Below are 24,019 nucleotides of genomic sequence, written 5' to 3' on the forward strand. Positions count from 1 at the left end.
ACCAAGTGGTTCTTCCTACCCAATTCAATCAGCATATGATGCCCATAATACAACATGACGATTACCTCCTGCAGCACATCTAAGCACCCCTCCTTTTCCAACCACTTCAACAATAACCTAAACTACCTTTCCGTGAACCTTGAATTATTTTGGCAACTACAATGGGACTAGTGGGACTACCTTGCATTGGCTCTAAGGACCATGGTTGTACTGAGATAGACTAGGATGTTTGAATTCATTGATCAGTTACATTCCCCTTTTACCATAAGCAACGGATTGCCAGACCAGCAAACAGGATAGGAGAACTGTATCAGAAAAAACATGGATGTTGGGACAGATTGTATATTTTCTTTATTCAATATGTTTCTGAAATTGTGTTGAAGGCGAGATAGGTGTGTAGGTACAAGTTTAGTGGATGAGATACAAGGGAGGAAGACATGTTAATCCGGGATGTCGCTAGCTGACATGAGCTCCTATGAGCCCCTTTTTAGGTAGTGATTTTGGGTTTATGTTTGAAGGAGTAGTAGCAAGACATGATGGTGCCTGTGATAGTATATTTTAGTTAGTGGTTTTTAGTGTATGGGAGAGACTGGTTGTATGCCGGAGTCAGTAGTACTATTATAAATAAAATTTGATTGAATATTCTAAGTTATTTCCTTACTTATTACTTCTACAAATAAAACATCTTCACACTCTTTATTCTTTACATTTCTCACGAGTCTAATGGCAATATTTATATATGTTGCAACAATAGGTATTACTCAAGCAAGTGTTGATAATGTAGGCCAAAGGACTTAAGAACTATTGAAGGAAGAAGATATATATATATATTTATAAATCAAGAAAAGGTATTGTTACCCATCGCTATATATTAACAGGGACTGGGAACATTACACAACTTCTCATATTAATAAAAGTGTAGCAAGTTAGGAGAGTGAGATTCAAGATTTAGATAAGAAATTTGAGTCTATGTGCTCAAAGCTTGATGCCACTCAAGTTCAGCTAGAGCAGATTGATAAGGTATATGAGGAGGAAATACCTGATACAGAATTGGATAATGGTCTTGTAGGAAGTGATAAGGAAATACTTTCTGGTGACTCTGATATTGACAATAATAATGATAGAGTCCTTTTTTATTGAAATTTATGTTAATATAAATGAGATTAATCACTTTCTATACCGTTAGCGCTGTTGCTTTAACCGAAGAGTCTAGTTCTGCACTTGCATATGACTTTCCCCGATTAGGGTGGGTGGCTCACTATGCCGGGCGCTCGCTCTGGCATGGAGGACGTTAGATACAATATTTCTCAGGATGTCATGGAGGTAAATATAGGCTATAGAAGCAACAGTGGATTTGAGGGTAAGCACTCTCTCTACAAGCAATGTTTTCCTTGTTTTCATATAGAAATTCATATCTTCCCTCCCCCTAACTAGTTAAGCAACTAAGTAATCCTTTTTACTGTTATTAAGCAACTTGAAGGCTACAACAAAAGTACGATAAGGCAGATAACTCGCATAATAAGATTCTACGAGAATAGGATAGAGGTACTCCTAAGAATAGGTCTCCGGAGGTAACTCCCAAAGTACAGGGTAAATGGGTAGTGATATCCTACATCCCCCCCCCAAAGTTAATGATATACAAGTGCCATGGGTGAAGTCTTCGCACACACCAAAGTGGCTTACCAGCAAAAAAATGTTAAAAATTGGTGAGGTCACAAAGTAGTGTGTGCGAAGACTTCACCCATGGCACTTGTACACTTGAGAAAATGGTGATACTTTTGTGGTGTTAATATTCCCATTTAGGTAATAATTTTCAATTACCAGACGTGTAGCAGAGACAGAAGACGGCAAGAACCACAGCACATTCCACAAGTATTATCTATCGTACATCATTACTTTAACGTTTTGTTCATGAGATTTCTTGTCCCGATATCATTCATGTTTTCTTCTCTCAGATATCTGCCGCAACGTCGAAATCATATCCAGATCTTTTCCCCCGACCCGGCAAACAGGGATCTGGATGCATTCCCCGCAAAGTCTCAAATATCGAGTGCATGTGGCATCATCTCCTGAAGGTTCAAAAAGCTCGATATCTTCATGGACCATCACCCTAAAACGCAATTTGGAGGGACCAAGTGGCTAGCTCGTTAAATTCTGTACTCCATCCCGGCGCTAGAGTCAATTGCGAACGGAGCCAGAATACCTCCCGCATTTGCCCCCCATTCCCTCATCATGTTCTTTTCTATTTTAATAAGCGTCGGTGCCCCCCACCCTAAGCGGGACACGATAGCGGTGTGATAGGGAACCGGCACCCATAGACTTCTTTTGCGTGTCCCCAAGAGAAAGGAAATTTGTCTCTTGTCCAGTCGGCATGCCAGATATCCAGACAAAACTCGACGTTATTCCTTCCATCTTCTCATTATGATAGTCTTGGCTTAGACATTGTACGATATTGGGCCCTTCAGAGTGGGGTTCGGGGGAAGAGATTTAAATATCATACGTGTAATTCGGCTTCGCTTGGTCTCTCAGGTGGATTTTCTCTTAATTTTCCCTTCCTCTTCCATCTTCCCTTTCCCAAAGGGTTTCTACACCATCACACAATCAGGAAGCTGCTAGGTCTAGGGAGAGGTTTGACCAATAATCTTTTTCCTCTCTTTTCTATCGTATTTCCCTCTTTCGCTCTCATGAGTTCGCCAATATCATACCTCGATATATGTGGGGCTGAGGCACATCTTTGAAAAGGAGCCACTCAAAAAAAGAACCGGCCCGAGGAGTTATATACCTTTGATGCGGTAATCGGTTCCTTCCCAACTCAATCTTTGAACACCAGCAAGTAAGGCACAAGCCACTTATTCCGGGAATTCCATGATAGATCTATTATACTGTGCTCAAATGCTCGGGCACAGGCTTAAGATTTGTTCTTCTCCCAACCCACATTCCTATTTGTGGGCTTTTATTTACTCCATTTTGGACCCTCCCCTCGTCCTCCCCCTCAATTCATTCCTTCTTTTCCCCCTTCATTGACTCCCCCTCCACACACACACCCTCTCCCTATTCCTTGACCTCTCCTCCTTGCCTTCTTCTTCCGTTGCCCCCTCAATTAGATCTTCCAAGCAATTGCCCTTTCTTGTTCCCCTTATCCTCCTATTCCTCACTCTTTGCCCTTCCCCCACTCAGCTTCCTTCCTTCCTTTGATCTTTCCACAACATTGCACTCGCTATCAGCTTCCTAATTTTCAACCCCCCCTCTCTCTCCCATTTCCCAATTGCTAAGTCTCTTTGCCACAACTGTTCGTTGGCCATCTGCCGCGCGTCCAGGGAAACCTCAGGATGACGTCTGTATCCGCAACGTCTACATCCACGTCCACTTCCGTCTCAGTCGCACTTAGCTCGGATCCTACCCCGAGCCAAACCAGGCGTTCCACATTTCCATCTGCAACAGCATCCACCCCCCCACCACAATCCCCACACGAAGTAACCTGCCGGTCGAATGGCTATCACAGGAACCAGAAGAAGCCAAAAGACTCGCCAGAATGCGACAAGTACAAACACGCGTTTGCAGTGCATTCGATGCCCAGGACGTCCACGCTGTCTCACGACTCTGTCGACACCCCTTCCTTCATTGGCTTCCGAAATTTGATGGTTCTGGTTCTGAGTAGGCTTTTTCCGAGATCCTTCGTGTGTCTGTGGCTTTTTGCGAGTGCAATTGGGCTTACGTGCATTGCGATGTGTGATTAGTTGTGGGTAATCTGCGGCTCGTTATTGAGAATTACATGAAGTATGGTGTTCTTGTGCACATTTCTGGAGCCGAGTTCCGGAGAGATGACTTGAAGATGTTTTGTCTTCTCTACTGCTTGATTCCCGCCCACCTATTTGTTGGTTTCCTGATCGAGTTCATTGCCGCATACACTGCGCGCGGGGACCAGGCGAGGAACAAGAAGTCGGACAATAGGAATCCAAAGCTACAGAGCTACTGGCGGATTATTGCACTGGCCCATGTGGTTAACGCGACGATGAGTCTTAGCGCCGCCAATTGGGTGGTTTATTACAGAATTCATCATCCACTGATTGGCACTTTTTGTGAATTTCATGCCGGTGAGTTGCTCTCTGCCCTACGTCTACATTTCCGGAAATAGGCTTTTTAAAGGCATGACCTAGGCTAATATCGTGAATAGTTATTGTCTGGCTCAAGCAGTTATCATATGCGTTGACAAATCGTGACCTCCGGGATGCGTTTCTAGAGGGCGTGCCCACTCCGAGGATCTACCAAAGCTGCCCGTACCCTCAGAACATTACAGTTCGCAACCTTTGCTACTTCTGGTGGGCGCCAACACTTGTCTATCAGCCGGTATACCCGCGCTCGCCGACCTTCCGTTGGCCCTTCTTCCTCAAGCGTGTTGGGGAGACAATTGCTCTATCGATCGCTATCTGGTTCCTCAGCGCGCAGTACGCCGTGCCGGTGTTGCAAAACAGCGTGGCAGCTATGGGGAAACTCGACGTGGCCGTGATTTTGGAGCGCTTGATGAAGCTGAGCACGGTCAGTCTAATAATCTGGTTGGCGGGTTTCTTTGCACTTTTCCAGAGTGGGTTGAACGCCCTGGCTGAACTGTTACGATTTGGTGATCGGGAGTTTTATACCGAGTATGTCTCACTTCCACAAACCCTCACTTGCTTGTTCCTTGCATTGCAGCAGCGTACATATATTAACTCAACCCCGCAAAAAAAATATAGTTGGTGGAACTCCTGTTCGGTTGGCACGTATTGGAAGGTGCGCCAATCACGCCTATCATTCGGGGAAAACACATCGAGCTGACTTTTTTCCCACTAGACATGGAACAAACCCGTAAACAACTTTATGCGTCGCCACATCTATGCACCGCTCCTTGGACGCGGATGGTCCAATCAGAGCGCCAGTGTCATTGTCTTCACCTTCAGTGCGATACTCCACGAATTGCTAGTTGGTGTGCCCACGCATAACATCATTGGTGTCGCGTTCGCCGGAATGATTTTCCAGATTCCACTAATCGCAACCACCGCTCCCTTAGAGAAAATGAGGGGGCAGGGGAGTGTAATTGGGAATGCGATTTTTTGGTATGCTTTTTCATCCCTTCCCTCCTTGTAATTTACATTCCTATTTGGACCCCGTGACTGACGATGATTGATAATATCATACAGGGTTAGCTTTTGTCTGGTTGGGCAGCCCTTCGCTGTCTTAATTTATTACTTTACCTGGCAGGCGAAGTTTGGGGATGCTTCGAGGACATTCAAACTTTAGTCTTGTCTTGTCCTTGGTCTCCGTTCTTTTTGGGGTTCTTATACATATTACTGGGCGTTTTGAGGGGAAATTTTCTTTCTATCTCCTTGTTTTGTTTTGCTGTGTAAGTGGGGTTGTAGTGGGTTAGCTAGAGGGTTGTGTTTATTTATCCCATTTTCACATTACATCTGTATGCTCACATCATATCTGTATGGGGGGGTTTTGAACCTTTCAATGTGAGTGCGAGTGTGTGGTCGGGAAGTGGGAACCGTAATCTATCCTTCACATGTACTCGAGGAAAATGTAGTTTAGATGAAACGGTGCCTTGAGAAGGAGCAATTACTTGTGCCCTATCGTGTAGCGCAGTTACAGCGTGCAGCTAGATCGCGGGAGGGACAGTGGGAGAGGATATCTTGCTGCTTGGAGGAGATCCGTCTGCGTTGATACTGCCCTGCTCTCTCATTTTCCTGGCACAGTACTTGCAGTGCTGGGTTATTGGAGATTCCACTCCTTGTCATATCCGTCGTCCATACCGGGGATCAATAACAAAAGCCTAGAGGAAGGGAGGGAGGGGCTAATATTATATACGAAGTGAACTACCAACGTCGTACTTGTACCGTATCCATGGGTTAGGCTCCCTCTACCAGTTTACAGTGCTGCAGGATGTCAGGATTGAGCATAAGACAAGAGGAGATGATTGGTTCTCGTGTTACTGTTGCCACCAGCATGATAATGCAGCAGTGACTTAGATTACAAGCTTATTCTCCTCACCCCGCGATCTACCGTTCGGGACTCGGGACTCCATACCATCCTATTCTATCCTAGATCTGCCGTTCAGCACACCCACGAAAATGGCGCGAGTACTAGTACGGTACGGTACCCGAGTACCGGTACTCGTACTTGAGCTCAAACAAATGCGCACGCATGGACCATAGCTTAAATTTTAAATCCAGGCTATTGATTGACTGATTTGATTTGATTTGATTTCCCAGAGTCCCATGTATTGACTAGCAGTGCGGTGTATGGTTGATTCATATCACATCCAATAGAGAAAAATGCAAGCAAGGAACAGACAACCACCTAGAATAAAGCCAACATAACCCAACCGAAACGAAATGAAACCCGGAAGCGGGAAAAGAAATAAAGGGGGTAAAAAATAACAGTATGATGATGAAAGCCATTTACTAAAGAGAACAGCACTCCTATCCATACTCCCCTCCCCTCATCACCCTACCCACGGGTGGGCAATCAATTAGCAACCCCAAAACTAACCCCCACGACCCCCATGCCCAAAAATCCCCAAACAAACGGCACACGCCCACCATGGTGCAATCCAACAGCTTGCGAGAACAGCTGCAGCCCAACAGAGCACATAATCCCGCTCGTGGCGGCGAAGAGGACGCCATACCCCCACTCGTGCCCCGCGACCTCACCGCCACCATTGAGCATGCCGAGCGCCGCGATGCCGGCGCCCAGCGGCTGCGAAAGGCCGCCGAGGAGCGATGCCCAGAGGATGGCGTATGCACGCGATTTTAAAGCGAGGTAGAGCGGTAAAGACATGGCGAAGCCTTCTGTTATATTGTGGATGAAGATAGCTAGGAAGAGGGGGAGGGCGAGGGTTGGGTTCGCGTGGTTGGTTGTGTAGGTTATGAAACCCTTTCATCAATGTTAGTATAAAAGGTGGAGGGAGGGAGGGGCAATACTTCGGGGATTTTGTGAATTGCAATGGCGATTGAGGTTTGTACGCCTATGCTTAGGAATTGATTGTCCACAACGTGGTGATGGCCGGGTGTTGGTGGGTCTACATCTCCGTCTGGGTGTATGGTATTTGAGATGGCAGAGCGACTACGTCCCGGCCTAGAGTGTGAATGCGGGTGGTCGTGATGATGCAGTTCATGGTGAATAGGTGCAGCTTCACGAGAGATGCTTCGATAGCCTCTCTCCAAGTCTCTGTTTATCGAGACTTCTTCGTTGTCCCGATGGGAGGGCGACTCACTTCCACTAGACCCTGGAACGGCGACCCTTTCCCCGGCACATTTCTGCTCGCAGTCGTGGTCGGAGAAGCCGTAGCACTTCCCCTCCGCACCGCCCACACACCCACGGACTAGATTGGATACGGACACCGAGATCTTGCGAACGACGCTAGCCTGGCGTCCCAGTAGCGGCGCTCTCTCGTCCACTCCGCCCCTCCCTTCGTCTCTACCCATTCCCCGGCCCCTCCCCCGTGTGCTAACCCTCCCGTGCTCATCACAGCTGACGATCGAAGACGGTAGGAAATAGTGCAGCAACTCTGAGACTATCTGCAACCCGCCCACGCCGCCCAAGAATGCTGCCATAAGGACAGCGTTCGCAGTCGCAGGCGTGAGGCCGGATGTGAGTAGGTACTCTCTTGACTTTGGTAGCATGCCGTAGAGTGCGCTGAAGAACATTACACCGAAGGAGAGGGAGAGGGAGGCCGCAAGGAAAGTGCTACTCTCTCTTATGGAGAAGTTTTGGAACCGTCGGAATGGGAGGTGGCAGAGGAGGGTGTCCAGGCATATTATGGTTGACCCGAGCACTATGACAATATTAGTATGGATGGTAGGGGAGAGAAGCGAAGGAGGGAAATACCGCAAGCTGCCCCGCTCGCACAAGCTAATACCCAACCTCTCTGATCCATTCTGCGGTGGTGATACGGCAGCAGAATCTCACGACGGAAGCGGCGAACAATATGAATGCGGGGAATAGGAACCTTCTTGCACTCGTCTCTAAAGGGGGAAAAAATGGCTGGACGTCAAGAGGTGTTGAAGAGACAAATGTGTGAAGGGGACAGAACAGAGCTGGCTTAAGCAAGAGGAGGGCTCACTTCCTCCCTTCCTTCCTTGCCTTATTTCTTCACCCCTTTTTCTTCTCTTCGTTCGTTTCCCAAAATACTCTACGCAACTATCCGCAACCTTCTACTTCTACTTGTAAGGTATCCTCGTCGTGCAGAGAAGAGTCAGGAAAACAAACTCGAAACAAAAAAATAAAATAAAAATAAAAAAGGTGACCGTTCGTTTCGAGTTGTTTCGTTCGCCGGTTTGTTTGCCCCCTCGTCAAGCATCAACTCGCGGGTTAGGTAAGTGGTAGTGAGCAGGTAAGTAACTTGGGTTAGGTTGTCACCACTTCCTCTGCCCCCCACACAGATGCAAAACAAGAGAATAAGCAAGGGAAGCAAGAGGGGGGTGGGGAAATGGTTGAATATGATGGGTACGGCTGGCAGATGGCAGTGGGTGAGGCGGGGCCCCACAAAACAAAAAAACTATGATAGATCAAATTAAATCGGGGGGAATCCACTCACTTCAAACTCTAAAGTACGTACTGTACCGGTAGGGAGAATAACTTTGGAGACCCGGACTCGCCACAAATGCCCTGCAGATTGACAGGGGACTGGTCTTCCGAGGATAAAGGAGAAAGAAAAAGAAGATGGAGAACAAATTGCCCGATTCGATCCAAACCAACCAGTCTACAAACAATAAGATGAAGTGGTAACAGTAGCACCGGAACTACACCAGTATTGAACCCCGCAGTGAACACCACGTTGGAAAAAACAAATACAGTACCACCGCTATATCGCTTCCATGAACAACCGTGGCGGGGAAGGAGAAGGGGGAAGGGGGAAGGAGAAGAGGGAAGAAGAACTGAGAGTTAGACCCGGGTTTCCCTTGAAATTGATGACGGCAACCCCTTGGCTCCCTCCCCTCCCTTTATACTCGAGCATCTCGGGAGGGGGTCGCAGTCAAGCTATATAACAAGAGTGAAGGTCGATATGACTTTTCTCCTCTTTTTGCAAAGAAAAAACGGCGGCGAGTACCTTGGTGGGTAGTCTCTACTGCTTAGTAAGCTTGGCATGTCACTTGTTCGCACTAGCTCCATACTAAGCAAGTAAGGGTTAGCGGTGAGTGGAAGAGAGGGAAAAGGGAAGGCAAAGTCAAGCAAGTGAGCACCCGGATGGATGGATGGGTACAGTATTCGAGTAGGGTGCTGGTGGGTGGATGACCCTGTGCGCTACCGTGATAGAAGGAATTGTAGTGAATGTCATGTGTGGTCACTCGGTATGTGAGTGAGTAGTTCGTGATCCTTGTGGGGTTGGCGAGGCGGGAGAAGGGTGCTTGGGTGCTATTGTATGATACTAGTATTTTTGCAGTATAGTGGGTTCCCTTCGCCCTCTTGATAGATAAGATGTGGTACGGTAGATGTGCTGCTCGAGTACGGTTCACGGATGAGATTCTTTGTTGTGGCGGAGGAGGAGCACTGGTCAAGTCGCAGCATGACCATCGCAAGACAGAAAAAGGAAAAAAAATGACCCCCCCCACGGCTCCTTTGTAGTCCGAAGATATGCTCCGGGGTTACATAATATCATAATAAATCACTGCTAAGCTGTGAATACCACTTTCAACAGTGCCCCCCCCGGGCCCTCGCGGGGCAAGCACTGCCGTACCGTACTATAGTCAATGCGAGACGAAGTCCCGCGCGATGCCACGGCCGGTGCCTGGAAATGTGCGCATACCGATACTCTAGTACTGTACTTACTCGAAGTGCGCTGTTGGTACTCGAGTACCGGTACTGTAAAGTACTGCTTTCCACGATAACAACAACAGGCCCCAAAGGAACTGAGGTGCCCCGCAAGGCCACCCCATCTACTCACAACTCCCGAAGCAAAAATCACCATATCCCTCCCTCCATCCTTCCACCCCAGCCGCCATGCTACAATGACACTGGTATTCTGACCATAATACGCCACAGATCACCGTACCACACATGACCATAGCCCTCCACCATGCTTACTTGCTCACTCAACCCACCCACCCATCATACCGCAATCTAATCGTCCGTACAGCACCAGCACAGTTACCACAAACCCATAATCCGCATCGCCCCCGTCACACCAGCAACGAATCACAACACGATCTCACAAAAAATCCCTCACATAACCGGTCCAGACTCCTGTGGGCCCATCTTGATCCATTACTTCCGCCCCGGGGGGGCTAGATTTCGTTCGCTCTGTTCTACCGGTAATCCGTGCACTTCCCGCGGGTCCACCGCGGTTTAGGGTAAGATGCGATGAACGGGCCAGATCGCATGTACTGCAATGGGTGAGATACCGGGTTCCGGGTTTGGACTACTCGAGCAGTTCGTGACACTCTTGAGAGTAGGAAAAGTCGTTCACCTAAACCAGGGAGGTATGATACTAAGGTAATCATGTGGAATCACTCGGTTCACTGCGGCAACGTATGAGGGGGGGGAGTTCTGGGACTTTGATGGGTAGGACACCGCGCAGTTACTTCGTGGGGTGGAAAAGAAGGTGAAAAGAACGCAACATACAACACACAAATCCAGCGCCAGTCGACCGCTTTCCCTTGGTTTTTTTCCTTTAGCAAGACATACATAGGAGAAAGATAAACTAGCAATCAAAGTAGGACAAGCACCGCAAAGCAAACCAAAGGAGTATGGGAAGAAAAGAAAAAAAAGAAAATGGGCCAATCCTAGGAGATGAAACGATACGGTGGGGAGAGAATTGGTCTTTTACTTTCAATTCTGTATGATATTCCTGCGCAAGAATAATTCGAGGAAGATGAAAAAAAAAAAATAGGGTGAAAATGAAATAAAGATAGCAATGAATTTAGTATGCCAGCCTAACTTTTCAATCAATGACTAGAAAGGACAATAGAGACAGCAAGCGAGAGAGAGGGGGAGGGAGGGAGAGAGAGAGCCCATCTAAAACCGTGAAGCCCTATTCTGCGCCCTATACGCCGTGTACCCTACATATCCACCAACAATCACAGCTATGAAAATGATCATCTTCAAAAAGAACCAACCCCATCCACCGCTAGACTCGCTCCTGTCACCTCCCCCATTGCTTGGCTTCCACGCCTTACCGATCTTGTCAGGGCGTTTGCCACTGCTGCCACTAGTGCCGGTGTGGACCTGGTACAGGTTCTTCGCGGTCACGGTGATGATGTCGTGATTGTCTGGGCGCGCATTAGCAGACCGCATCGCCGAGGGGAGGAAGGGTGGGACATTACCACTGAGTTCGCCAGTTTCCGCGGTAAAGCCGAGGTAGGTTATTTGTGGGAGTGTGACGTTGGGAACATTGAAGCAGGGTGTCCATTGATCTTCGCTCTTGTATTGGAGGTCGAGTTGGAGATAGTTTTCCTGGAAGTAGGTTAATCGTGCTTTTGTGGCAATCGGTGCGCCTCTAATGCCCCTAGCCTGTATTCATTAGGTCTGGTCAATATGTTATAAGCAATCCAGCATAGGACTTAAGAACCAACCGAACACCCAGCCAATTCGTTCTCCTTCCCGTCGTTTCCATGCTGGTACACGGTCTGTCCATCGCCTGCATCAGTTGTCAGAAAGCCACCGGATCCTACCCACATTGTTGTATCGGAGGCCTACCAAGCATAGCCATAACATACGGAAAGACAACCCCCGGGCGATTGTTCTTATAAGTATCAAAAAATACTCCAAGACCCTCGAATTTGTCTGCAGCTCCAAACACTGGACCCTGCATAGCCCTCTGTTTAGTAATCCACAAAGCCATTCCATCACCATAAAGATTTCCTTGTCCATGAATTTTGAACTCCACTTCGATCTATAAGTCCCCTCCACGGCACTGTTAACACACTCCTCCCCTCAAGCCAGCGGTGGGGCTGGTGAAGGGAAGCGTTTCCTACCTCCCAGTTCGTTGCCGTGAGCGGCAACCTTGACCATAGCCATCCGGCCTGCTGCTGTCTATCTGAAGTTAGGCGAATGTATCTATTCCACCCACCAGTAGTATTAGCACCAAAGCCCTTCCTCTCAGCAGTGGAAGGAAAAAACTCAACTGGTCTGCCCGAACAATAGTATCACCCCCCCAATCAAACCACCGACTCTGCAATTCTGAATCTAAGTACGGCTATCCCCCACCACCTCATCGTTAGTCCCACTCCTCCTCATCCTTTCCCTCTAGAAACGGAAACATACCTGAAACAAACTATGAGTTCTCAGCGGCACTGTCTTGACATCATCATCCGCAGTACTCTGCCCCAATCCCTCGCGCACGAGCGCTAGCGCAGTGAATATTGAGCAAAAGCTCCACTTCATAGCTATGTGTTGTGTCTCCTTTAGATAGCGGACCGTTCTGTGTTGTGGTGGTAGGTGAGGCGGGGTTAAGTTTCTTGCTCACTTGCTTGCTTTCGCGGAGGTTCGGCAAAGGGGGGGTGAAAGTGAATGTTATGGTATGATACACCTGGGTTAGGATTCCTTGTGGACAGCTTTCGCGAAGGTTGCCAAGAGGTTTTTGGGATTTATCGGTGGTTGCTGAACTAGGGGTTGGGATGGGGAATTCACGTTTGCAAGGTAAAATACGGCATGCAGGGCTAAATAACTCTTTCTACAGTACTTCTGCGAGCACCTTATCATAATACCGGTATTTTGTTTCAGCGCCAGTACTACACTTTTCGGGTCAAGGAAAGTTTATCCAGGAGCCTCATAGACCGGTACAGTACCCTACAGGTACGATAAGTTAGACCCAGCTCACATCTCATCTCCCTATCTACCATACCCGTATCACACTCCAGTTCAAGCACCCTCCCCGCCTCACCATTACCGACAGCAAACAATATTTTCTTCCAAAGCCACTTCGACAAAATGGATAACATTGGGAATATGCTCGGCCTCAGCAATAATGCTACAAAAGAGGAACGCAAGCAGGTTCTATGCCCCCCATTCCCTCCTAACCCTTCCAACCCCGACAAATAATAGTGTTTTTAGGCATTTAATGTCAACAAATGCCCCAACATTCGAACATTGAAAACGCCCGCACATTGATTGAAGTACTGTACCCGTCCCATTGCTATCACCACCCATCGGCTGCCGAACTAATGGGCAATAGAAAATCAACGAAAAATGCTTTGAAAAGTGCGTTCCTAAGCCGGGAACCAGTCTATCTTCTGGGGAAAGTGTATTTTCTCCTTTCCCACCAGGGAGAGATGGGACAAATGGGGCAGTGGCTGATATTGCGATAGACTTGCTTGACGACTTGCATGCAGAAGTATATGCAGGCATGGAACGCGGTGTCCCAGGCTTATATTTCTAGGATTAAGTCGGATCCGAGAGGGAATTAGAGTGGGAGATGGGGTGGATAGAAACAAAAACAAATAAACACAAACAAAATCGTGGGTTCGCTTTGTTAGACATATGTTCTTCGAGAGCGCTTGCGCCCTATGTTGGTTGGAAGATTCGGCAACTCTTGGGCCTATTATATATATCCCATTGGGAGCACTCGAGAAATAGATAGGGCAACAGCAGTGTCATTTTTGTCCCCAGAACCCAAAAATCCTAAGAAAAGGCAATTAATTACGCTCATAATATTATTATGTCCTTTGGCAAATACCCTCCGTAAACCCGCCACGTACCTCGACCCACTTAGACTACTGCTCTCTTACCTCTTCCCCGGAGCCGGCACTCCAGTAACACTCTTGCTAGCATTATTAAATTCCAGCACAGTAATGGAGCACTCGATCTCCTTGCATAGCTCCTTCCTCCGGTTCACCGGTAGCTTCGACAAGAATTCCACGCCCGAAGCTCTCTCCACAATACTAAGCGGCACCGAAAACTCCTCCAATCTGGTGCTGTTGTCGATAACAGCGTTCGGCAGAACAAACGCCCCAACAGCAACGGTCCCGCCAACAACACCGTCTTCCGCAAGGATGACTTTGTAGAAGTGTGTGGGAACGGCCACGTTCGGGGGATTACCAATGACTTCATAGGAGACGTGGTACTTGCCCCCGGAGTCGCGGCGGGGGAGATAGAGGGGTCCGGTCACGATTCGGACAGAAGGGTATCTTGAGGTTAGGCGGCGGCAGAAGTCCTCGAAATGGGACCAGTCTGGCTTGTATTAGGCTCGCATGGAGGATGGTAAGCAGGAAAATATGAATTTGGGACCCTTACAGTCACGGTTGAATCCCGCGCCAACTTGCGGGCACATGTTTGTTAGGAAAAAAGTATCGTCCATAGCTTCCTGGCTGAATTTCGCGTCTGCGGCGGGGACCTAAAACGCAGCCATTAGTCCACAACAACATTTGTAGATACGGAGTAATACCTGGTGCCCACGGTCGTACCCACTTCCCCTATAATCATTCAATCTAGCTCTAAACTTCTCCGGAACTATCCTCCCAGTTTATCAGTCCCGTCACCTCCCCCCCTCTCCTCCTACCCTTCATAATGCAACATACCATCATGATCCTCCACAAACTTGCTCCGATGCCGATCCCCCTCCTTAGCGGCCACCGACTCAGGAGTTATATGTTCAGCAACCCAAATTGGATTTCTCGTCCTGCGATCAAAAGCCGAAACCAAAGCCGCCCTCGTCGCAAGATCATTCACAGGTCCGGGAAACCCGTACTGGAACAGCCCCGAAGGATCAACCGGTTTCCGCGACTGTGCTGCCTTCACTGGGGAGCTTGTAATGCCTACCAGTGGCGGCAGACGGCCGCCCGAGGTTGCCGGAATCCCTTTTGTTGCCGGGACAGCGGGAGGTACGATCTTTTGGTTGTTTACGGTGGAGTAGTAGATTGCTGTTGCGGCAGATCCGGCCGCGGCCGAGGCGGCGGCGATCAGGCCGAGTGTTGCTTTTGACATTTTTAGCCTCCTTTTCCCGACCGAGTGCAAGAAAAAGAAGGGATGGGGATGGGGATGGGGATGGAGGGGGTCATGGGCGGGATTTATGTCGGGGGTGGAGTGGGTCTTTTCGTTCCCTTGATTTTGCCTTTCTCCAGGGATTCCTGCATATCAGCACAGAGTTTCACAAGATGCGGGACTTAAGCTAGTCCCTAACAGTTCGGGTCTTACCGGTAGATACGTTATAAATTATTTCTCGTGTATCACACTCGAGTACTGTACTCGTACTGGTACTACTGGTAGGTGTGAAGGCCCCTCCAAGATGCGTCCAAAAAGGGTAAACTTTCACCCTTTCTGGCTCATTTTTAGGCCCGAAAAAGAGTACCCCTTCATCCTTCATCCCTTTATCCTAGATGCTATTGCCTACTCCCTGTGAACAGGAACACCAGTTCCCGGAGATCTAGCGCTCAGTTGGCCAACTACTCCGCAAATCACTTTTTATTCTTTCTCCTATGTCAGCAAGGTACAGAGTTACCATAAAAACCAAAATAAACGAAAGATGTGCTATGTAAGTCATATAAAAGCAAAAAAAACAAAAAAAACACCAGACCTCACCAGAGGTCCCTATTACACTGATTATCACTCGGAAACCAATCTATCCTCATTTTGGTCTACAATTACCAACCCGAGAGGGGAAAAGTCAAAGTCCAATTACCTCATTGCTTGCACCCCTCGTATTCTCGCCCATCATAATGGATTGGGTCCTATCAGGTGGCAAACGGTACAAAGAAGCGATATGCCCTGAGCGTTGTTACCTACGATTAATGGGAGTATTGCGCCATGGTATCAAGAGGCTTTGCCTCCTTTTGGAATTGACACGAAGAATCTTTGGGGATCTGTGAGAACTCAGTATATTTCGATATTTTTACAGTTTTGAAACCTCAATTTTTACCAACCTTAGTCGTCGGATGGTCCATGGGTTAGAGAGTTGTTTCACACTGGTGAAGTACTAGTAGTACGGGGTGACGGTAAAGAAAACTTTTGTTTATTACACCATGGGTTGGTGGTTTGAGACTCCAATCCAAAAACCACACACACTAATTGAGTACTGTACATAAAACTTCTAGTACAGACATAGGTGAAACAAATTCTGAAGAAGCAAGAAGGGAAGGAGAAGAATGAAGGGGGGAAAAAAGAGTCGGGCACGTAAATTCAAGGCATAAACAAATCTCCCCGACTGTCTACCCCCCCCCCCCCACTATCTCTATTTCTTCTCTGCATCATTGAAGCAAGAAAGAGATACTTAATTCTGAATGACTGGTCTGGGGATACCGATGCCCTGTTGGGGTAATACAGGTGGGACTGGCAGAGAAAGCAGCCTCTGTTGGAGAAGCCGTGGCTTCAGCTTCGGCGGGACCAGGCTCAGGGGCCGTGGCAGGTGCCGGCTCGTCAGCTTTAATATCCGGGATAGCAAGGCGATACATAGCCCTGCGTTCGAGACATTCCTCCGGGTCCTCCTCTTCGGTGTCAAGGAGGGCCGCGGGAAGCAAATGGGCAGGAACCGCATAGTCAGGAGTATCGCTCGCCGATAGTAGTGGGAACAGTCTTGAAGCGGTTCAGTAGATAGGCATGGGTATCGACGTCGTCGACATCTTCGGCTGCTATGAAGTTGTTTAGGGTGATTGGAACCTCGACGTGCCCGTCGAAGCGGTCAGAGATAGGCTCGTGAGGCTTTGCGGTGGGGATAGGTTCGGAAATATGGCCACGGTGGGGAGTATTTACCCAAGCTTCCTCGGGACGCTCATTCTGGCTGCTCACCCAGACGCGTTGCCAGTCTTCGATGCAGTACTTGGGGGCATCAATATATTCTTCGATCCTAGCGGCCTGCTTCGCGCCATTTCCTTGGACATGGTATCCGGATCCCTCCTCACAGTGGGCTTCTTGTTCCTCCTCCTCGGGAATGAAAGTAGCGGGCTGGACTAACTAGGCGGACTCCTGATCTTCACTAGCGAGGCCAGGAATGATTCTTCGTCTTCACCAGCGAGGCCGGGAATGACACTTCTCTTTTCGGTCGGTGCGATATCTGCGACTTCATAGGGTTCTCGTTCAGCTTTGGCATTCCCAGAAGCATTGAAACGGCCTTTGATAGTACGAGCTTGGCGACAAAATTCGCTGACCCCCAAGTCGGATGTCAATGATGGCATATCACAATCATTATGAGAGAACTTCCCACAACATCCACCAAAACCTGCCCAACAGGTGAATGGACTACACCAAAGAAAAGTAGAGTTCTTACTCTCTTGGACTCAGGCACTTCAAAGCATGAGATTGAATGACGTATGAGTGTTCCATGATCTACAATTTGCTTGTGGGAAAAAGAGCGTTATAACTGATGATCCAAGAATTGTTCCAGCTGACTACCACTCTTGACACAGCATGATATATGCCATTTGATATATCTCCTGAGAGGTAACTGGGAGGGCTGTAGTCTTTGCTGGAGGAAGTTGTAGAAGGAGGCAGGATTAGCAGTATTGGGAAGGACAGTTCAGTGTGCACTTGAGGGAGAAGGCTATACCCGCTGCAAAGCCTGCAAGAGGCCATTCATCAATCGTGATACTCAAAAAGCGAAACTGCAGTACTCACTTGAACATGCTGATAAATTAAAAAGCTGGTGGAGTGTAATGAGACTCTGCGGAGTACTATTACAGTTAGCCAAACTTATACCAATACCAGTGTCAAGAAACTACTGCAGTCGGAATGGTGGTAGACTAGAGTCTACTGAGTAGAGGTACTATTAGTTAGGTACCTCAGTCAGACATGCTATACCATTCTAAGAAGTACATAGGTACTAGTAAAGAGCGGTGGTTACCCTACTCTGTAGGGTAACCCAAGTGGTCAATTTAGGAGTTACCCTAAATTTCTCAATGGTGGGCCCAGGTAGAGTTGCCCTACCTTCAGACTAAAGTTACCCTACCTTGGGGCATGGGTTACTCTACTATAGAGCCATGTTACCGTATCTTGAAAGTAACATATTACACAGGTCTTCAGGAGAAGTTACTAGATTGTTTGTCACATGAATTAATATAAGGTGTTCGAGTCTCAGGTTGTGCAGATCACTCCCACACAAGCAGTTGAGCTCTAAACAAGCTGTAACTTGGAGGTATGGTATCTAACACTCCCCTGTAGCCCTGTTATAGGTTCCTAGCATCATGGGCTACAGCTCGAAGAGTTGCTGTAAGTATAGTAAAAGTCTACAAGGTGAGATACTCCTATAACACCGTATATGTTTAGGCCATTCAGTCAACTGGAAGCTGTCTGCAGGATATATGAGGGGGTAGAGAGGAACTTGGAAGATGGTCTACAGGTAGTTTTGTGCAAAATGGACCAGATGTGGCAGAGTAATACAACTTTGAAGTTGGAAGTAGTATGTGAGATTACTGGAGGCCTATAGGTGAGGTAACCAAAGTCCATTGCCCCAAAAGTGTGATAGTATTTGAGAATCATTAAGGACTCCAAGATACTAGACTGAGGTTATGATGAGACCTACTTCCAAGAGGGTTGACAGTGGGTAGCATCTATTAGTAGTCAATATCTGAAGGAGTCTATTGGGGGAGCTAAGTGGCCGTCATCTGGAATGCTATAGAATAGAGTAGAATCGGATAGATGTTCTGGGGCTGAGGATGCTTGTAGAAGCCTAAGTATATATGAGTAGAGAGTTCTATAGTTGGTACTGCATCCATTTAAGCATAACAGCTTGCTATGGAGATGTCCGCGATAAGAAGAGTTTTTACTCCTACAGTTGCATTGTAGATGTAGTGGCTAAAACTCTTCTTTCCGGTAGATGTTAGTAAATCATAGAGTTGTCTAGCTTGCTATAGAGGATCTTTGGTCTGACCCATGGAGGTTAGCTAGACAACCCAAGGGAGTTGTGTGCTCATGAATGCATAGTAGTGATGGGGAGCAACTGGCAATATTTGAAATATACTTAAGTATATGTGAGTTCTCCTCTACTCTGGCAATCAACTACTTCTTAAGCTTAAGATGTAATTGAGTAAAAGCTGTGGCTTAATGATTTTAAGATTTATGGTTTTGTTTCTTCAACTCTACTACTGAGATGTTGAAACTTTCTTAAGTTTATTCTCAGAAGAATTGATCAAGATGCAGTCGCAACTTCGAGATCTATGTTCTCAGTGGGAGCCTTGGTTATATGGTTGCACCACCTCTATTCTGAAAAGTGAATTTTTGATACCTCTCGCCGAGGTTCTGCTTAGATCATAAGGCTTCTAGTTAAGAGCTTCTGGAAGGATTGTGTTCAGGATCCCTGTAACAGTGTTGCAGCATTGGTACTAATACGGGGTGTAATAAGCTATAATTGGAAGTGGAAAATTGTCTTTCTAGCAGGTACAGGGCAATAAGGAATTTTAATAAATAACTACTTGGACCAAACTCTCAGGTGCATTGTTGCCCCTACTTTAAAACCTCTCTAACAGGCTACAAGGCATCAATTTTGAGGCTGAGTTTATTGAAGATCAGGAACTATGACAGGAGACAAAGCAGGACCTTATAGAGGCTGTTAGGAGTCTCAGGATCCAATACATAGGAAACTATCCAAAGTAGGCTAAGCCCACTCGGAATCGGAATCTTTGGTCTCCAACACCCCCTTCCTGTTCCATTACAGGACCTACACATTATCATACATATTTATATCAGTTGCGTCCAGTGACTAAAAAGTCAGAGAATTGAAGGAATAGGAATAACACTGCATAGATTACTGCTGTCTGTCCAAGCAGATCCTGCTCATAGGATATATATGAGAGGGGATCTTTGGCTAAGTCTAGGAAGTGGAATGCAGTAAAATCCATCAACTACTCAGGGAGTTACTAGGCTTCAAAGATGTGATATCTTTGGTATAAGCTGTAGGTAATGGGATGTTTTTATACAAAAATATGGTATCTATTATTACAGGTTCTCAATGAGAAACCAATACATTTGCACACACTCTATGATAAATAGAAGAGTGTAGAACTTTGAGGAATACTACCATAGAAGTCAAGGGACTTCAGAGAGTATTACAACTGGGTCCAGGATTGCATTGTAGTTGTGGAAATAATTTTTAATATTAGAACAGCAATTGAAACTCTATTACACAATGCAATCAAGGGTGACCAACTAAGGGATTATCTGCCAATCCAGTAGAATTGCTTCCTGCGAATTAGTAGGAAGTTATCCGGAAGATATCTGTAGCTTAGAATTGGAGGTATAGAGGTTTAAAGTCAGGTGATTTAGGAAGATTAATTTCAATTAAGACTATCTCTGCAGATACAATCTGCAGATGAAACTGATCATTTCATCAATGATGCAGACAATTGGGGCCAACTCAATTCAACTTCAGAACTGGACCATAAGTCGAAAGACTCTTAAGATCAGATAATTACTACTGGGAACAATATAGATCCTCGGTTAGCAAAATGGTAGTTACTGAAGAAGGTGTGGCGATTTTTAGGATCTCTATATGTTCGCACCTTTGAAGAATACCTGATATTGTAAGTCATAATCTGAGAGGTATATAGTTTGTATAATAGATAGATGTAGTCCGCGAACACTCAGATGGTGAATATAAATATCGAAGTGTCTTCAAAGCTTCTAGATATTATCCAGGAACAGAGAAGAGACCTTAACAATATAATATTGTTCTTACGATTTTGGTTTTGTTTACCTACTTTAATTCGCTCATAGTTGTTTTAAATAAAAGGAGTATAATTTAAGCCTTCCTAGTCAATCTCCATCTACAGAAATGAATATTGGTTGGCCTAAACAATTCTGAGTCCATACAGATTGTCTCTGTCCAACAAAGGCAAAGTTGAAATTAGGTATAGTACTTTACAAATGATCATCATGTTTATCTGACTTAAATCCAATTGAGAATATAAGGTGAATTATGAAGCAGCCCATTAAAGTATGGAGGCACTTCTTCAGAACCAATGCTGAGATGCGCATAGAGGTACAGGAGGAGTGTGATAGGCTCAAACCTTCAGATTGGAATATGTCAATTGATAGCATAATATAGATATTGAAGGAATATAGATAGCAGAAAGACACGCAGACTAGGTGGTAAATTTCTTTAGCATGTCTAGTATCACATTGGATGAAGTGGAATCAACCTATTTTGTTTTGATGTTATAGTGTGGAAATGATTGCTGCAAATTTGGAAGGAAAATTCAGCAAATTTTGACACTAGGTTTATACTTGTAAAATTATAGAAAGGTTGTATGTCACGAATGTGGCTTGGCATGGAAAAGGTTTTCACATGATACATAATTATGAGTCATAGATATGTGATTGTTTTGTACATATAACTTATTCGAGTCATATGATTTGTTAGGTTTTGTACATGACTCGAGTATGAGTCATGAGATGTGTGCTTGGTAAGTGTGCCTTGCAAGTGTGCCTTGTGGGTATGCCTTGTGCATATGATTTATGTTTAGCACATGACCTCTTATGAGGTCATGGGTTTTGTACATGTGACTAATTCGAGTCATCGGACTTGTTTACTGCATTATAATTGGTTTATGAGTTTTCGCACATGACCTTGCTACGAGGTCATAGGTTTTGAGCATGTGATCACTTTGGTCATATGATTTGTTTGTTATGAGTTGGCTTTGCACATGTGACCATTTTGGGTCATATGACTTGGGGAGGGAAGAATACTATATAAGGAGGCTGGTATGGCTGAGGAGGATAGGTTCTTCACTCTTTGTTCTAAGTACCTTTCCTCATCCTTGCTGTCGCTTCGCTCTGAGAGTTTTTTTCACACCCATAGTGGACCTTGATGCCTTGGATTCTGGGGGAGATATCTGAGTTTGCACAGTAGTTCCTGGGGTTCTTGGTATTGAGGTCTGCTAGTGTTACGTGGCGGATTACTTGTTTGCTTCTCGTTTCATTGCTCACTGGTTATCTCATGATGCTGGCACTTTGAGCACTCCATCATGGTCGCTTACGAGCCCCTTTTAGTAAAATATCTATGGCTTCATGTCTATAGCCTACTCACAGGTTTCGCATTTGATTGGGGGGAGATTGAACATTTTGTTTGGGGGGATCATCCATGTCTCTCTTTGGGCCAGCTCATAGTTGTTGGGTTTTCACGGAGTCCTTAGTTCACACGATACAAAACACCCTTGGGATAGACTGATGACTTTCCCAAGTTCAAGTTATTGTACCAGCTACATCATTCCTCAGGTGGCAGAGTAGTGCCTACCCAGCCCCTCCTCGTTACGTTACGTTTCTAAGGTCGCAATCCTATGATGTTGTTTATCACTGTTCCCTTAGAGGTTTTGTCCTTATGACATTTATAGTGGTTCAGTCAGATGTCTCCTCCTCGCCTCAGTGGGGATGGCTTTGACCCTGAAAAATCTTACCTCCTGGCGTCGTGTTTATAGCTACCTGGAGTGGTGTAGGACGACTGGCTGCCAGACACTCACGTTTTCTGTGCGTTTGGATGGTTCAGTTGTGGATTATGGTTGGCAGCATTACTCATTTCAAGTGAAGCCTATCTTCGGTTTGTCTGCTTCTGTTCCCTCACACTCCTCCTTCATGTCATGTCAGTTGGGTGTGCCTCTTACCCGTCATTTGGTCAGTGCCTATTGCCGGTCCTGTGGGGCTGGCTTTTGCTGGCTCGGCCTACTCTTTCCCGATTTGGTTGAACTTCGGTTGAACTGGGTTGGACAGTATCGCTGGTATTGGCACCTTCGAGTGTTGGTGCTACCTCCTTTGTGGCTTCTGGCTGTGGCTGGTAGGCCCCTCTCAGCTGCAAGGTGCCAGGGGTTGGAGCTTTATTGGTGTGGCCAAGACCAGTGGCTGCCTGATGGGGCTAGGTATAGCCTATCCTGTGGCTATCGGTTGGTTGTTCTGTCTGAGGTGCTGGGAGGCTGGATGGACTCTGCTGCATCTAGCATGTGGGGCTTGAGGGGGGCTGATTGGGGGAGGAGAGGTGCCGGCAAGCACCGGTTGGGCCTGTGTCAGGTTGGGCAAAGTTTAATTAAGTGTTTCCAGTGTAGCCTGGGCTGTTGGGCAAAGCTGCTGAGTGCTGTAAAGCTTCCCGACGGACCGACAGATTGATGGCCACCTGTGCGGATAGAGTGTTGTGACTACCTGGTTGGACTTGTTTGGGTCTTATGTGCTGGGTTTTGTAGTATTTGTTTGGTTTCTTTGGTTTGGCTATGGGCTTGGCAGGAGGAGGCATGGCACCACAGGTGGGAGATAGGCTCTACTGACCTTTCTTGGTCTGTTACTACCACTATGTATTTCCTACGTTTGTGTTGTTTTGGTTGGGGGATAGGCAGCGGGGACAGGTTCTCCTCACCGGTATGCTCTTCAGAGGAAACTGGCAAAGTGTGTTCATAGGGTTGACAGCCTGACATGTAGGTGCGAGAGGTTAACATGTTGGTTGCCTCCTCTCTGCTATTGTGTCACCTGTAGGTTGCGTTTGTGTACTTGTTTGTTGGTTTTCTACTATGGTGAAGGTTTTGCGGGACAGTATTTAGACTGGGTGGTAGTAATTTTATTTTTGTTGGATGAGGAACGTGGTCGGGTTGGTCATTTGCTCGACTTTGGCTACGCTTAGTACTGGTTGGCTTCATACCAGATGTCATGAATATGGCTCGGCATGGAAAAGGTTTTCAAGTGACACATGGTTATGAGTCACAGGTATGTTATTGTTTTGCGCATATGACCCATTCGGGTTATATGATTTGTTATGTGTGGAATTTGTGATGCTTTCGCACATGGTTCAAGTATGAGTCATGGACGTGCGCTTGGCGAGTATGCCTTGCAAGTGTGCCTTGCGGGTAAGCCTTGTGCATATGATTTATGTTTCGCACATGACCTCATCATGAGGTCACGGGTTTTGCGCATATGACTCAGTCGAGTCATAGGACTTGTTTATTGAGTTATGATTTGGTTTCACACATGTGACCACTTAGGTCACATGACTATGGGCGAGAAGAATACTATATAAAGAGGCCGATGTGGCCGAGGAAGATAGGTTCTTCACCCTTTGTTCTAAGTATTTTTCCTACTTATTACTTTAACGAATATAAAACACCTTTACAATGTTTATCTTTATTGCAAAGTTATTGTTACGCCAAGG

General features: G+C 46.5%; 5 protein-coding genes; 2 read left to right on the plus strand and 3 right to left on the minus strand.

The window, feature by feature from the left end:
• The first annotated feature begins 2,618 nt into the window (after positions 1–2,618).
• GSTUM_00010199001 (uncharacterized protein) lies at positions 2,619–5,576 on the plus strand. XM_002841126.2 has 6 exons: positions 2,619–3,654; positions 3,738–4,094; positions 4,175–4,640; positions 4,731–4,767; positions 4,828–5,090; positions 5,175–5,576. The coding sequence occupies exons 1-6, from the start codon at positions 3,330–3,332 to the stop codon at positions 5,272–5,274; spliced, it is 1,548 nt and encodes a 515-aa protein (XP_002841172.1). The 5' UTR covers positions 2,619–3,329; the 3' UTR covers positions 5,275–5,576.
• A 613-nt stretch (positions 5,577–6,189) lies between these two features.
• GSTUM_00010200001 (uncharacterized protein) lies at positions 6,190–8,930 on the minus strand. XM_002841127.2 has 5 exons: positions 8,573–8,930; positions 8,099–8,402; positions 7,864–8,000; positions 6,957–7,810; positions 6,190–6,909 (listed from the first exon to the last, which is right to left on the minus strand). Exons 3-5 carry the CDS (start codon positions 7,910–7,912, stop codon positions 6,502–6,504), a joined length of 1,311 nt encoding a protein of 436 aa, XP_002841173.1. The 5' UTR covers positions 7,913–8,000; positions 8,099–8,402; positions 8,573–8,930; the 3' UTR covers positions 6,190–6,501.
• Positions 8,931–10,588: 1,658 nt separating this feature from the next.
• Positions 10,589–12,519, minus strand: GSTUM_00010201001 (uncharacterized protein). XM_002841128.2 has 7 exons: positions 12,238–12,519; positions 12,099–12,169; positions 11,949–12,030; positions 11,671–11,866; positions 11,547–11,611; positions 11,298–11,484; positions 10,589–11,243 (listed from the first exon to the last, which is right to left on the minus strand). The coding sequence occupies exons 1-7, from the start codon at positions 12,355–12,357 to the stop codon at positions 10,990–10,992; spliced, it is 975 nt and encodes a 324-aa protein (XP_002841174.1). The 5' UTR covers positions 12,358–12,519; the 3' UTR covers positions 10,589–10,989.
• A 208-nt stretch (positions 12,520–12,727) lies between these two features.
• On the plus strand, positions 12,728–13,579 carry GSTUM_00010202001 (uncharacterized protein). XM_002841129.2 has 4 exons: positions 12,728–12,966; positions 13,027–13,088; positions 13,148–13,216; positions 13,281–13,579. Exons 2-4 carry the CDS (start codon positions 13,044–13,046, stop codon positions 13,377–13,379), a joined length of 213 nt encoding a protein of 70 aa, XP_002841175.1. The 5' UTR covers positions 12,728–12,966; positions 13,027–13,043; the 3' UTR covers positions 13,380–13,579.
• A 117-nt stretch (positions 13,580–13,696) lies between these two features.
• Positions 13,697–14,934, minus strand: GSTUM_00010203001 (uncharacterized protein; the record flags this gene model as incomplete). XM_002841130.2 has 4 exons in its annotated part: positions 14,490–14,934; positions 14,357–14,421; positions 14,206–14,305; positions 13,697–14,142 (listed from the first exon to the last, which is right to left on the minus strand). The coding sequence occupies exons 1-4, from the start codon at positions 14,893–14,895 to the stop codon at positions 13,697–13,699; spliced, it is 1,017 nt and encodes a 338-aa protein (XP_002841176.1). The 5' UTR covers positions 14,896–14,934.
• Between the last annotated feature and the right edge of the window lie 9,085 nt (positions 14,935–24,019).

This window comes from Tuber melanosporum (assembly GCF_000151645.1).
Source record: "Tuber melanosporum whole genome shotgun sequence assembly, scaffold_68, strain Mel28".
Taxonomy (NCBI): Eukaryota; Fungi; Ascomycota; class Pezizomycetes; order Pezizales; family Tuberaceae; genus Tuber; species Tuber melanosporum.

Coding starts and splice junctions, on each gene's coding strand:
- GSTUM_00010201001 (XM_002841128.2), bottom strand. CDS start 12,357: ATGAAGTGGAGCTTTTGCTCAATATTCACTGCGCTAGCGCTCGTGCGC. Junction 12,170..12,237: donor GAACTCATAGTTTGTTTCAG/GTATGTTTCCGT, acceptor GGTGGGGGATAG/CCGTACTTAGATTCAGAATT. Junction 11,485..11,546: donor ACGAATTGGCTGGGTGTTCG/GTTGGTTCTTAA, acceptor TAATGAATACAG/GCTAGGGGCATTAGAGGCGC.
- GSTUM_00010199001 (XM_002841126.2), top strand. CDS start 3,330: ATGACGTCTGTATCCGCAACGTCTACATCCACGTCCACTTCCGTCTCA. Junction 3,655..3,737: donor TTTGATGGTTCTGGTTCTGA/GTAGGCTTTTTC, acceptor ATGTGTGATTAG/TTGTGGGTAATCTGCGGCTC. Junction 4,095..4,174: donor TTTTTGTGAATTTCATGCCG/GTGAGTTGCTCT, acceptor TATCGTGAATAG/TTATTGTCTGGCTCAAGCAG.
- GSTUM_00010202001 (XM_002841129.2), top strand. CDS start 13,044: ATGCCCCAACATTCGAACATTGAAAACGCCCGCACATTGATTGAA. Junction 13,089..13,147: donor ACGCCCGCACATTGATTGAA/GTACTGTACCCG, acceptor AATGGGCAATAG/AAAATCAACGAAAAATGCTT. Junction 13,217..13,280: donor GTCTATCTTCTGGGGAAAGT/GTATTTTCTCCT, acceptor ATATTGCGATAG/ACTTGCTTGACGACTTGCAT.
- GSTUM_00010200001 (XM_002841127.2), bottom strand. CDS start 7,912: ATGGATCAGAGAGGTTGGGTATTAGCTTGTGCGAGCGGGGCAGCTTGC. Junction 7,811..7,863: donor TGCGAGCGGGGCAGCTTGCG/GTATTTCCCTCC, acceptor ATATTGTCATAG/TGCTCGGGTCAACCATAATA. Junction 6,910..6,956: donor CAATTCACAAAATCCCCGAA/GTATTGCCCCTC, acceptor CATTGATGAAAG/GGTTTCATAACCTACACAAC.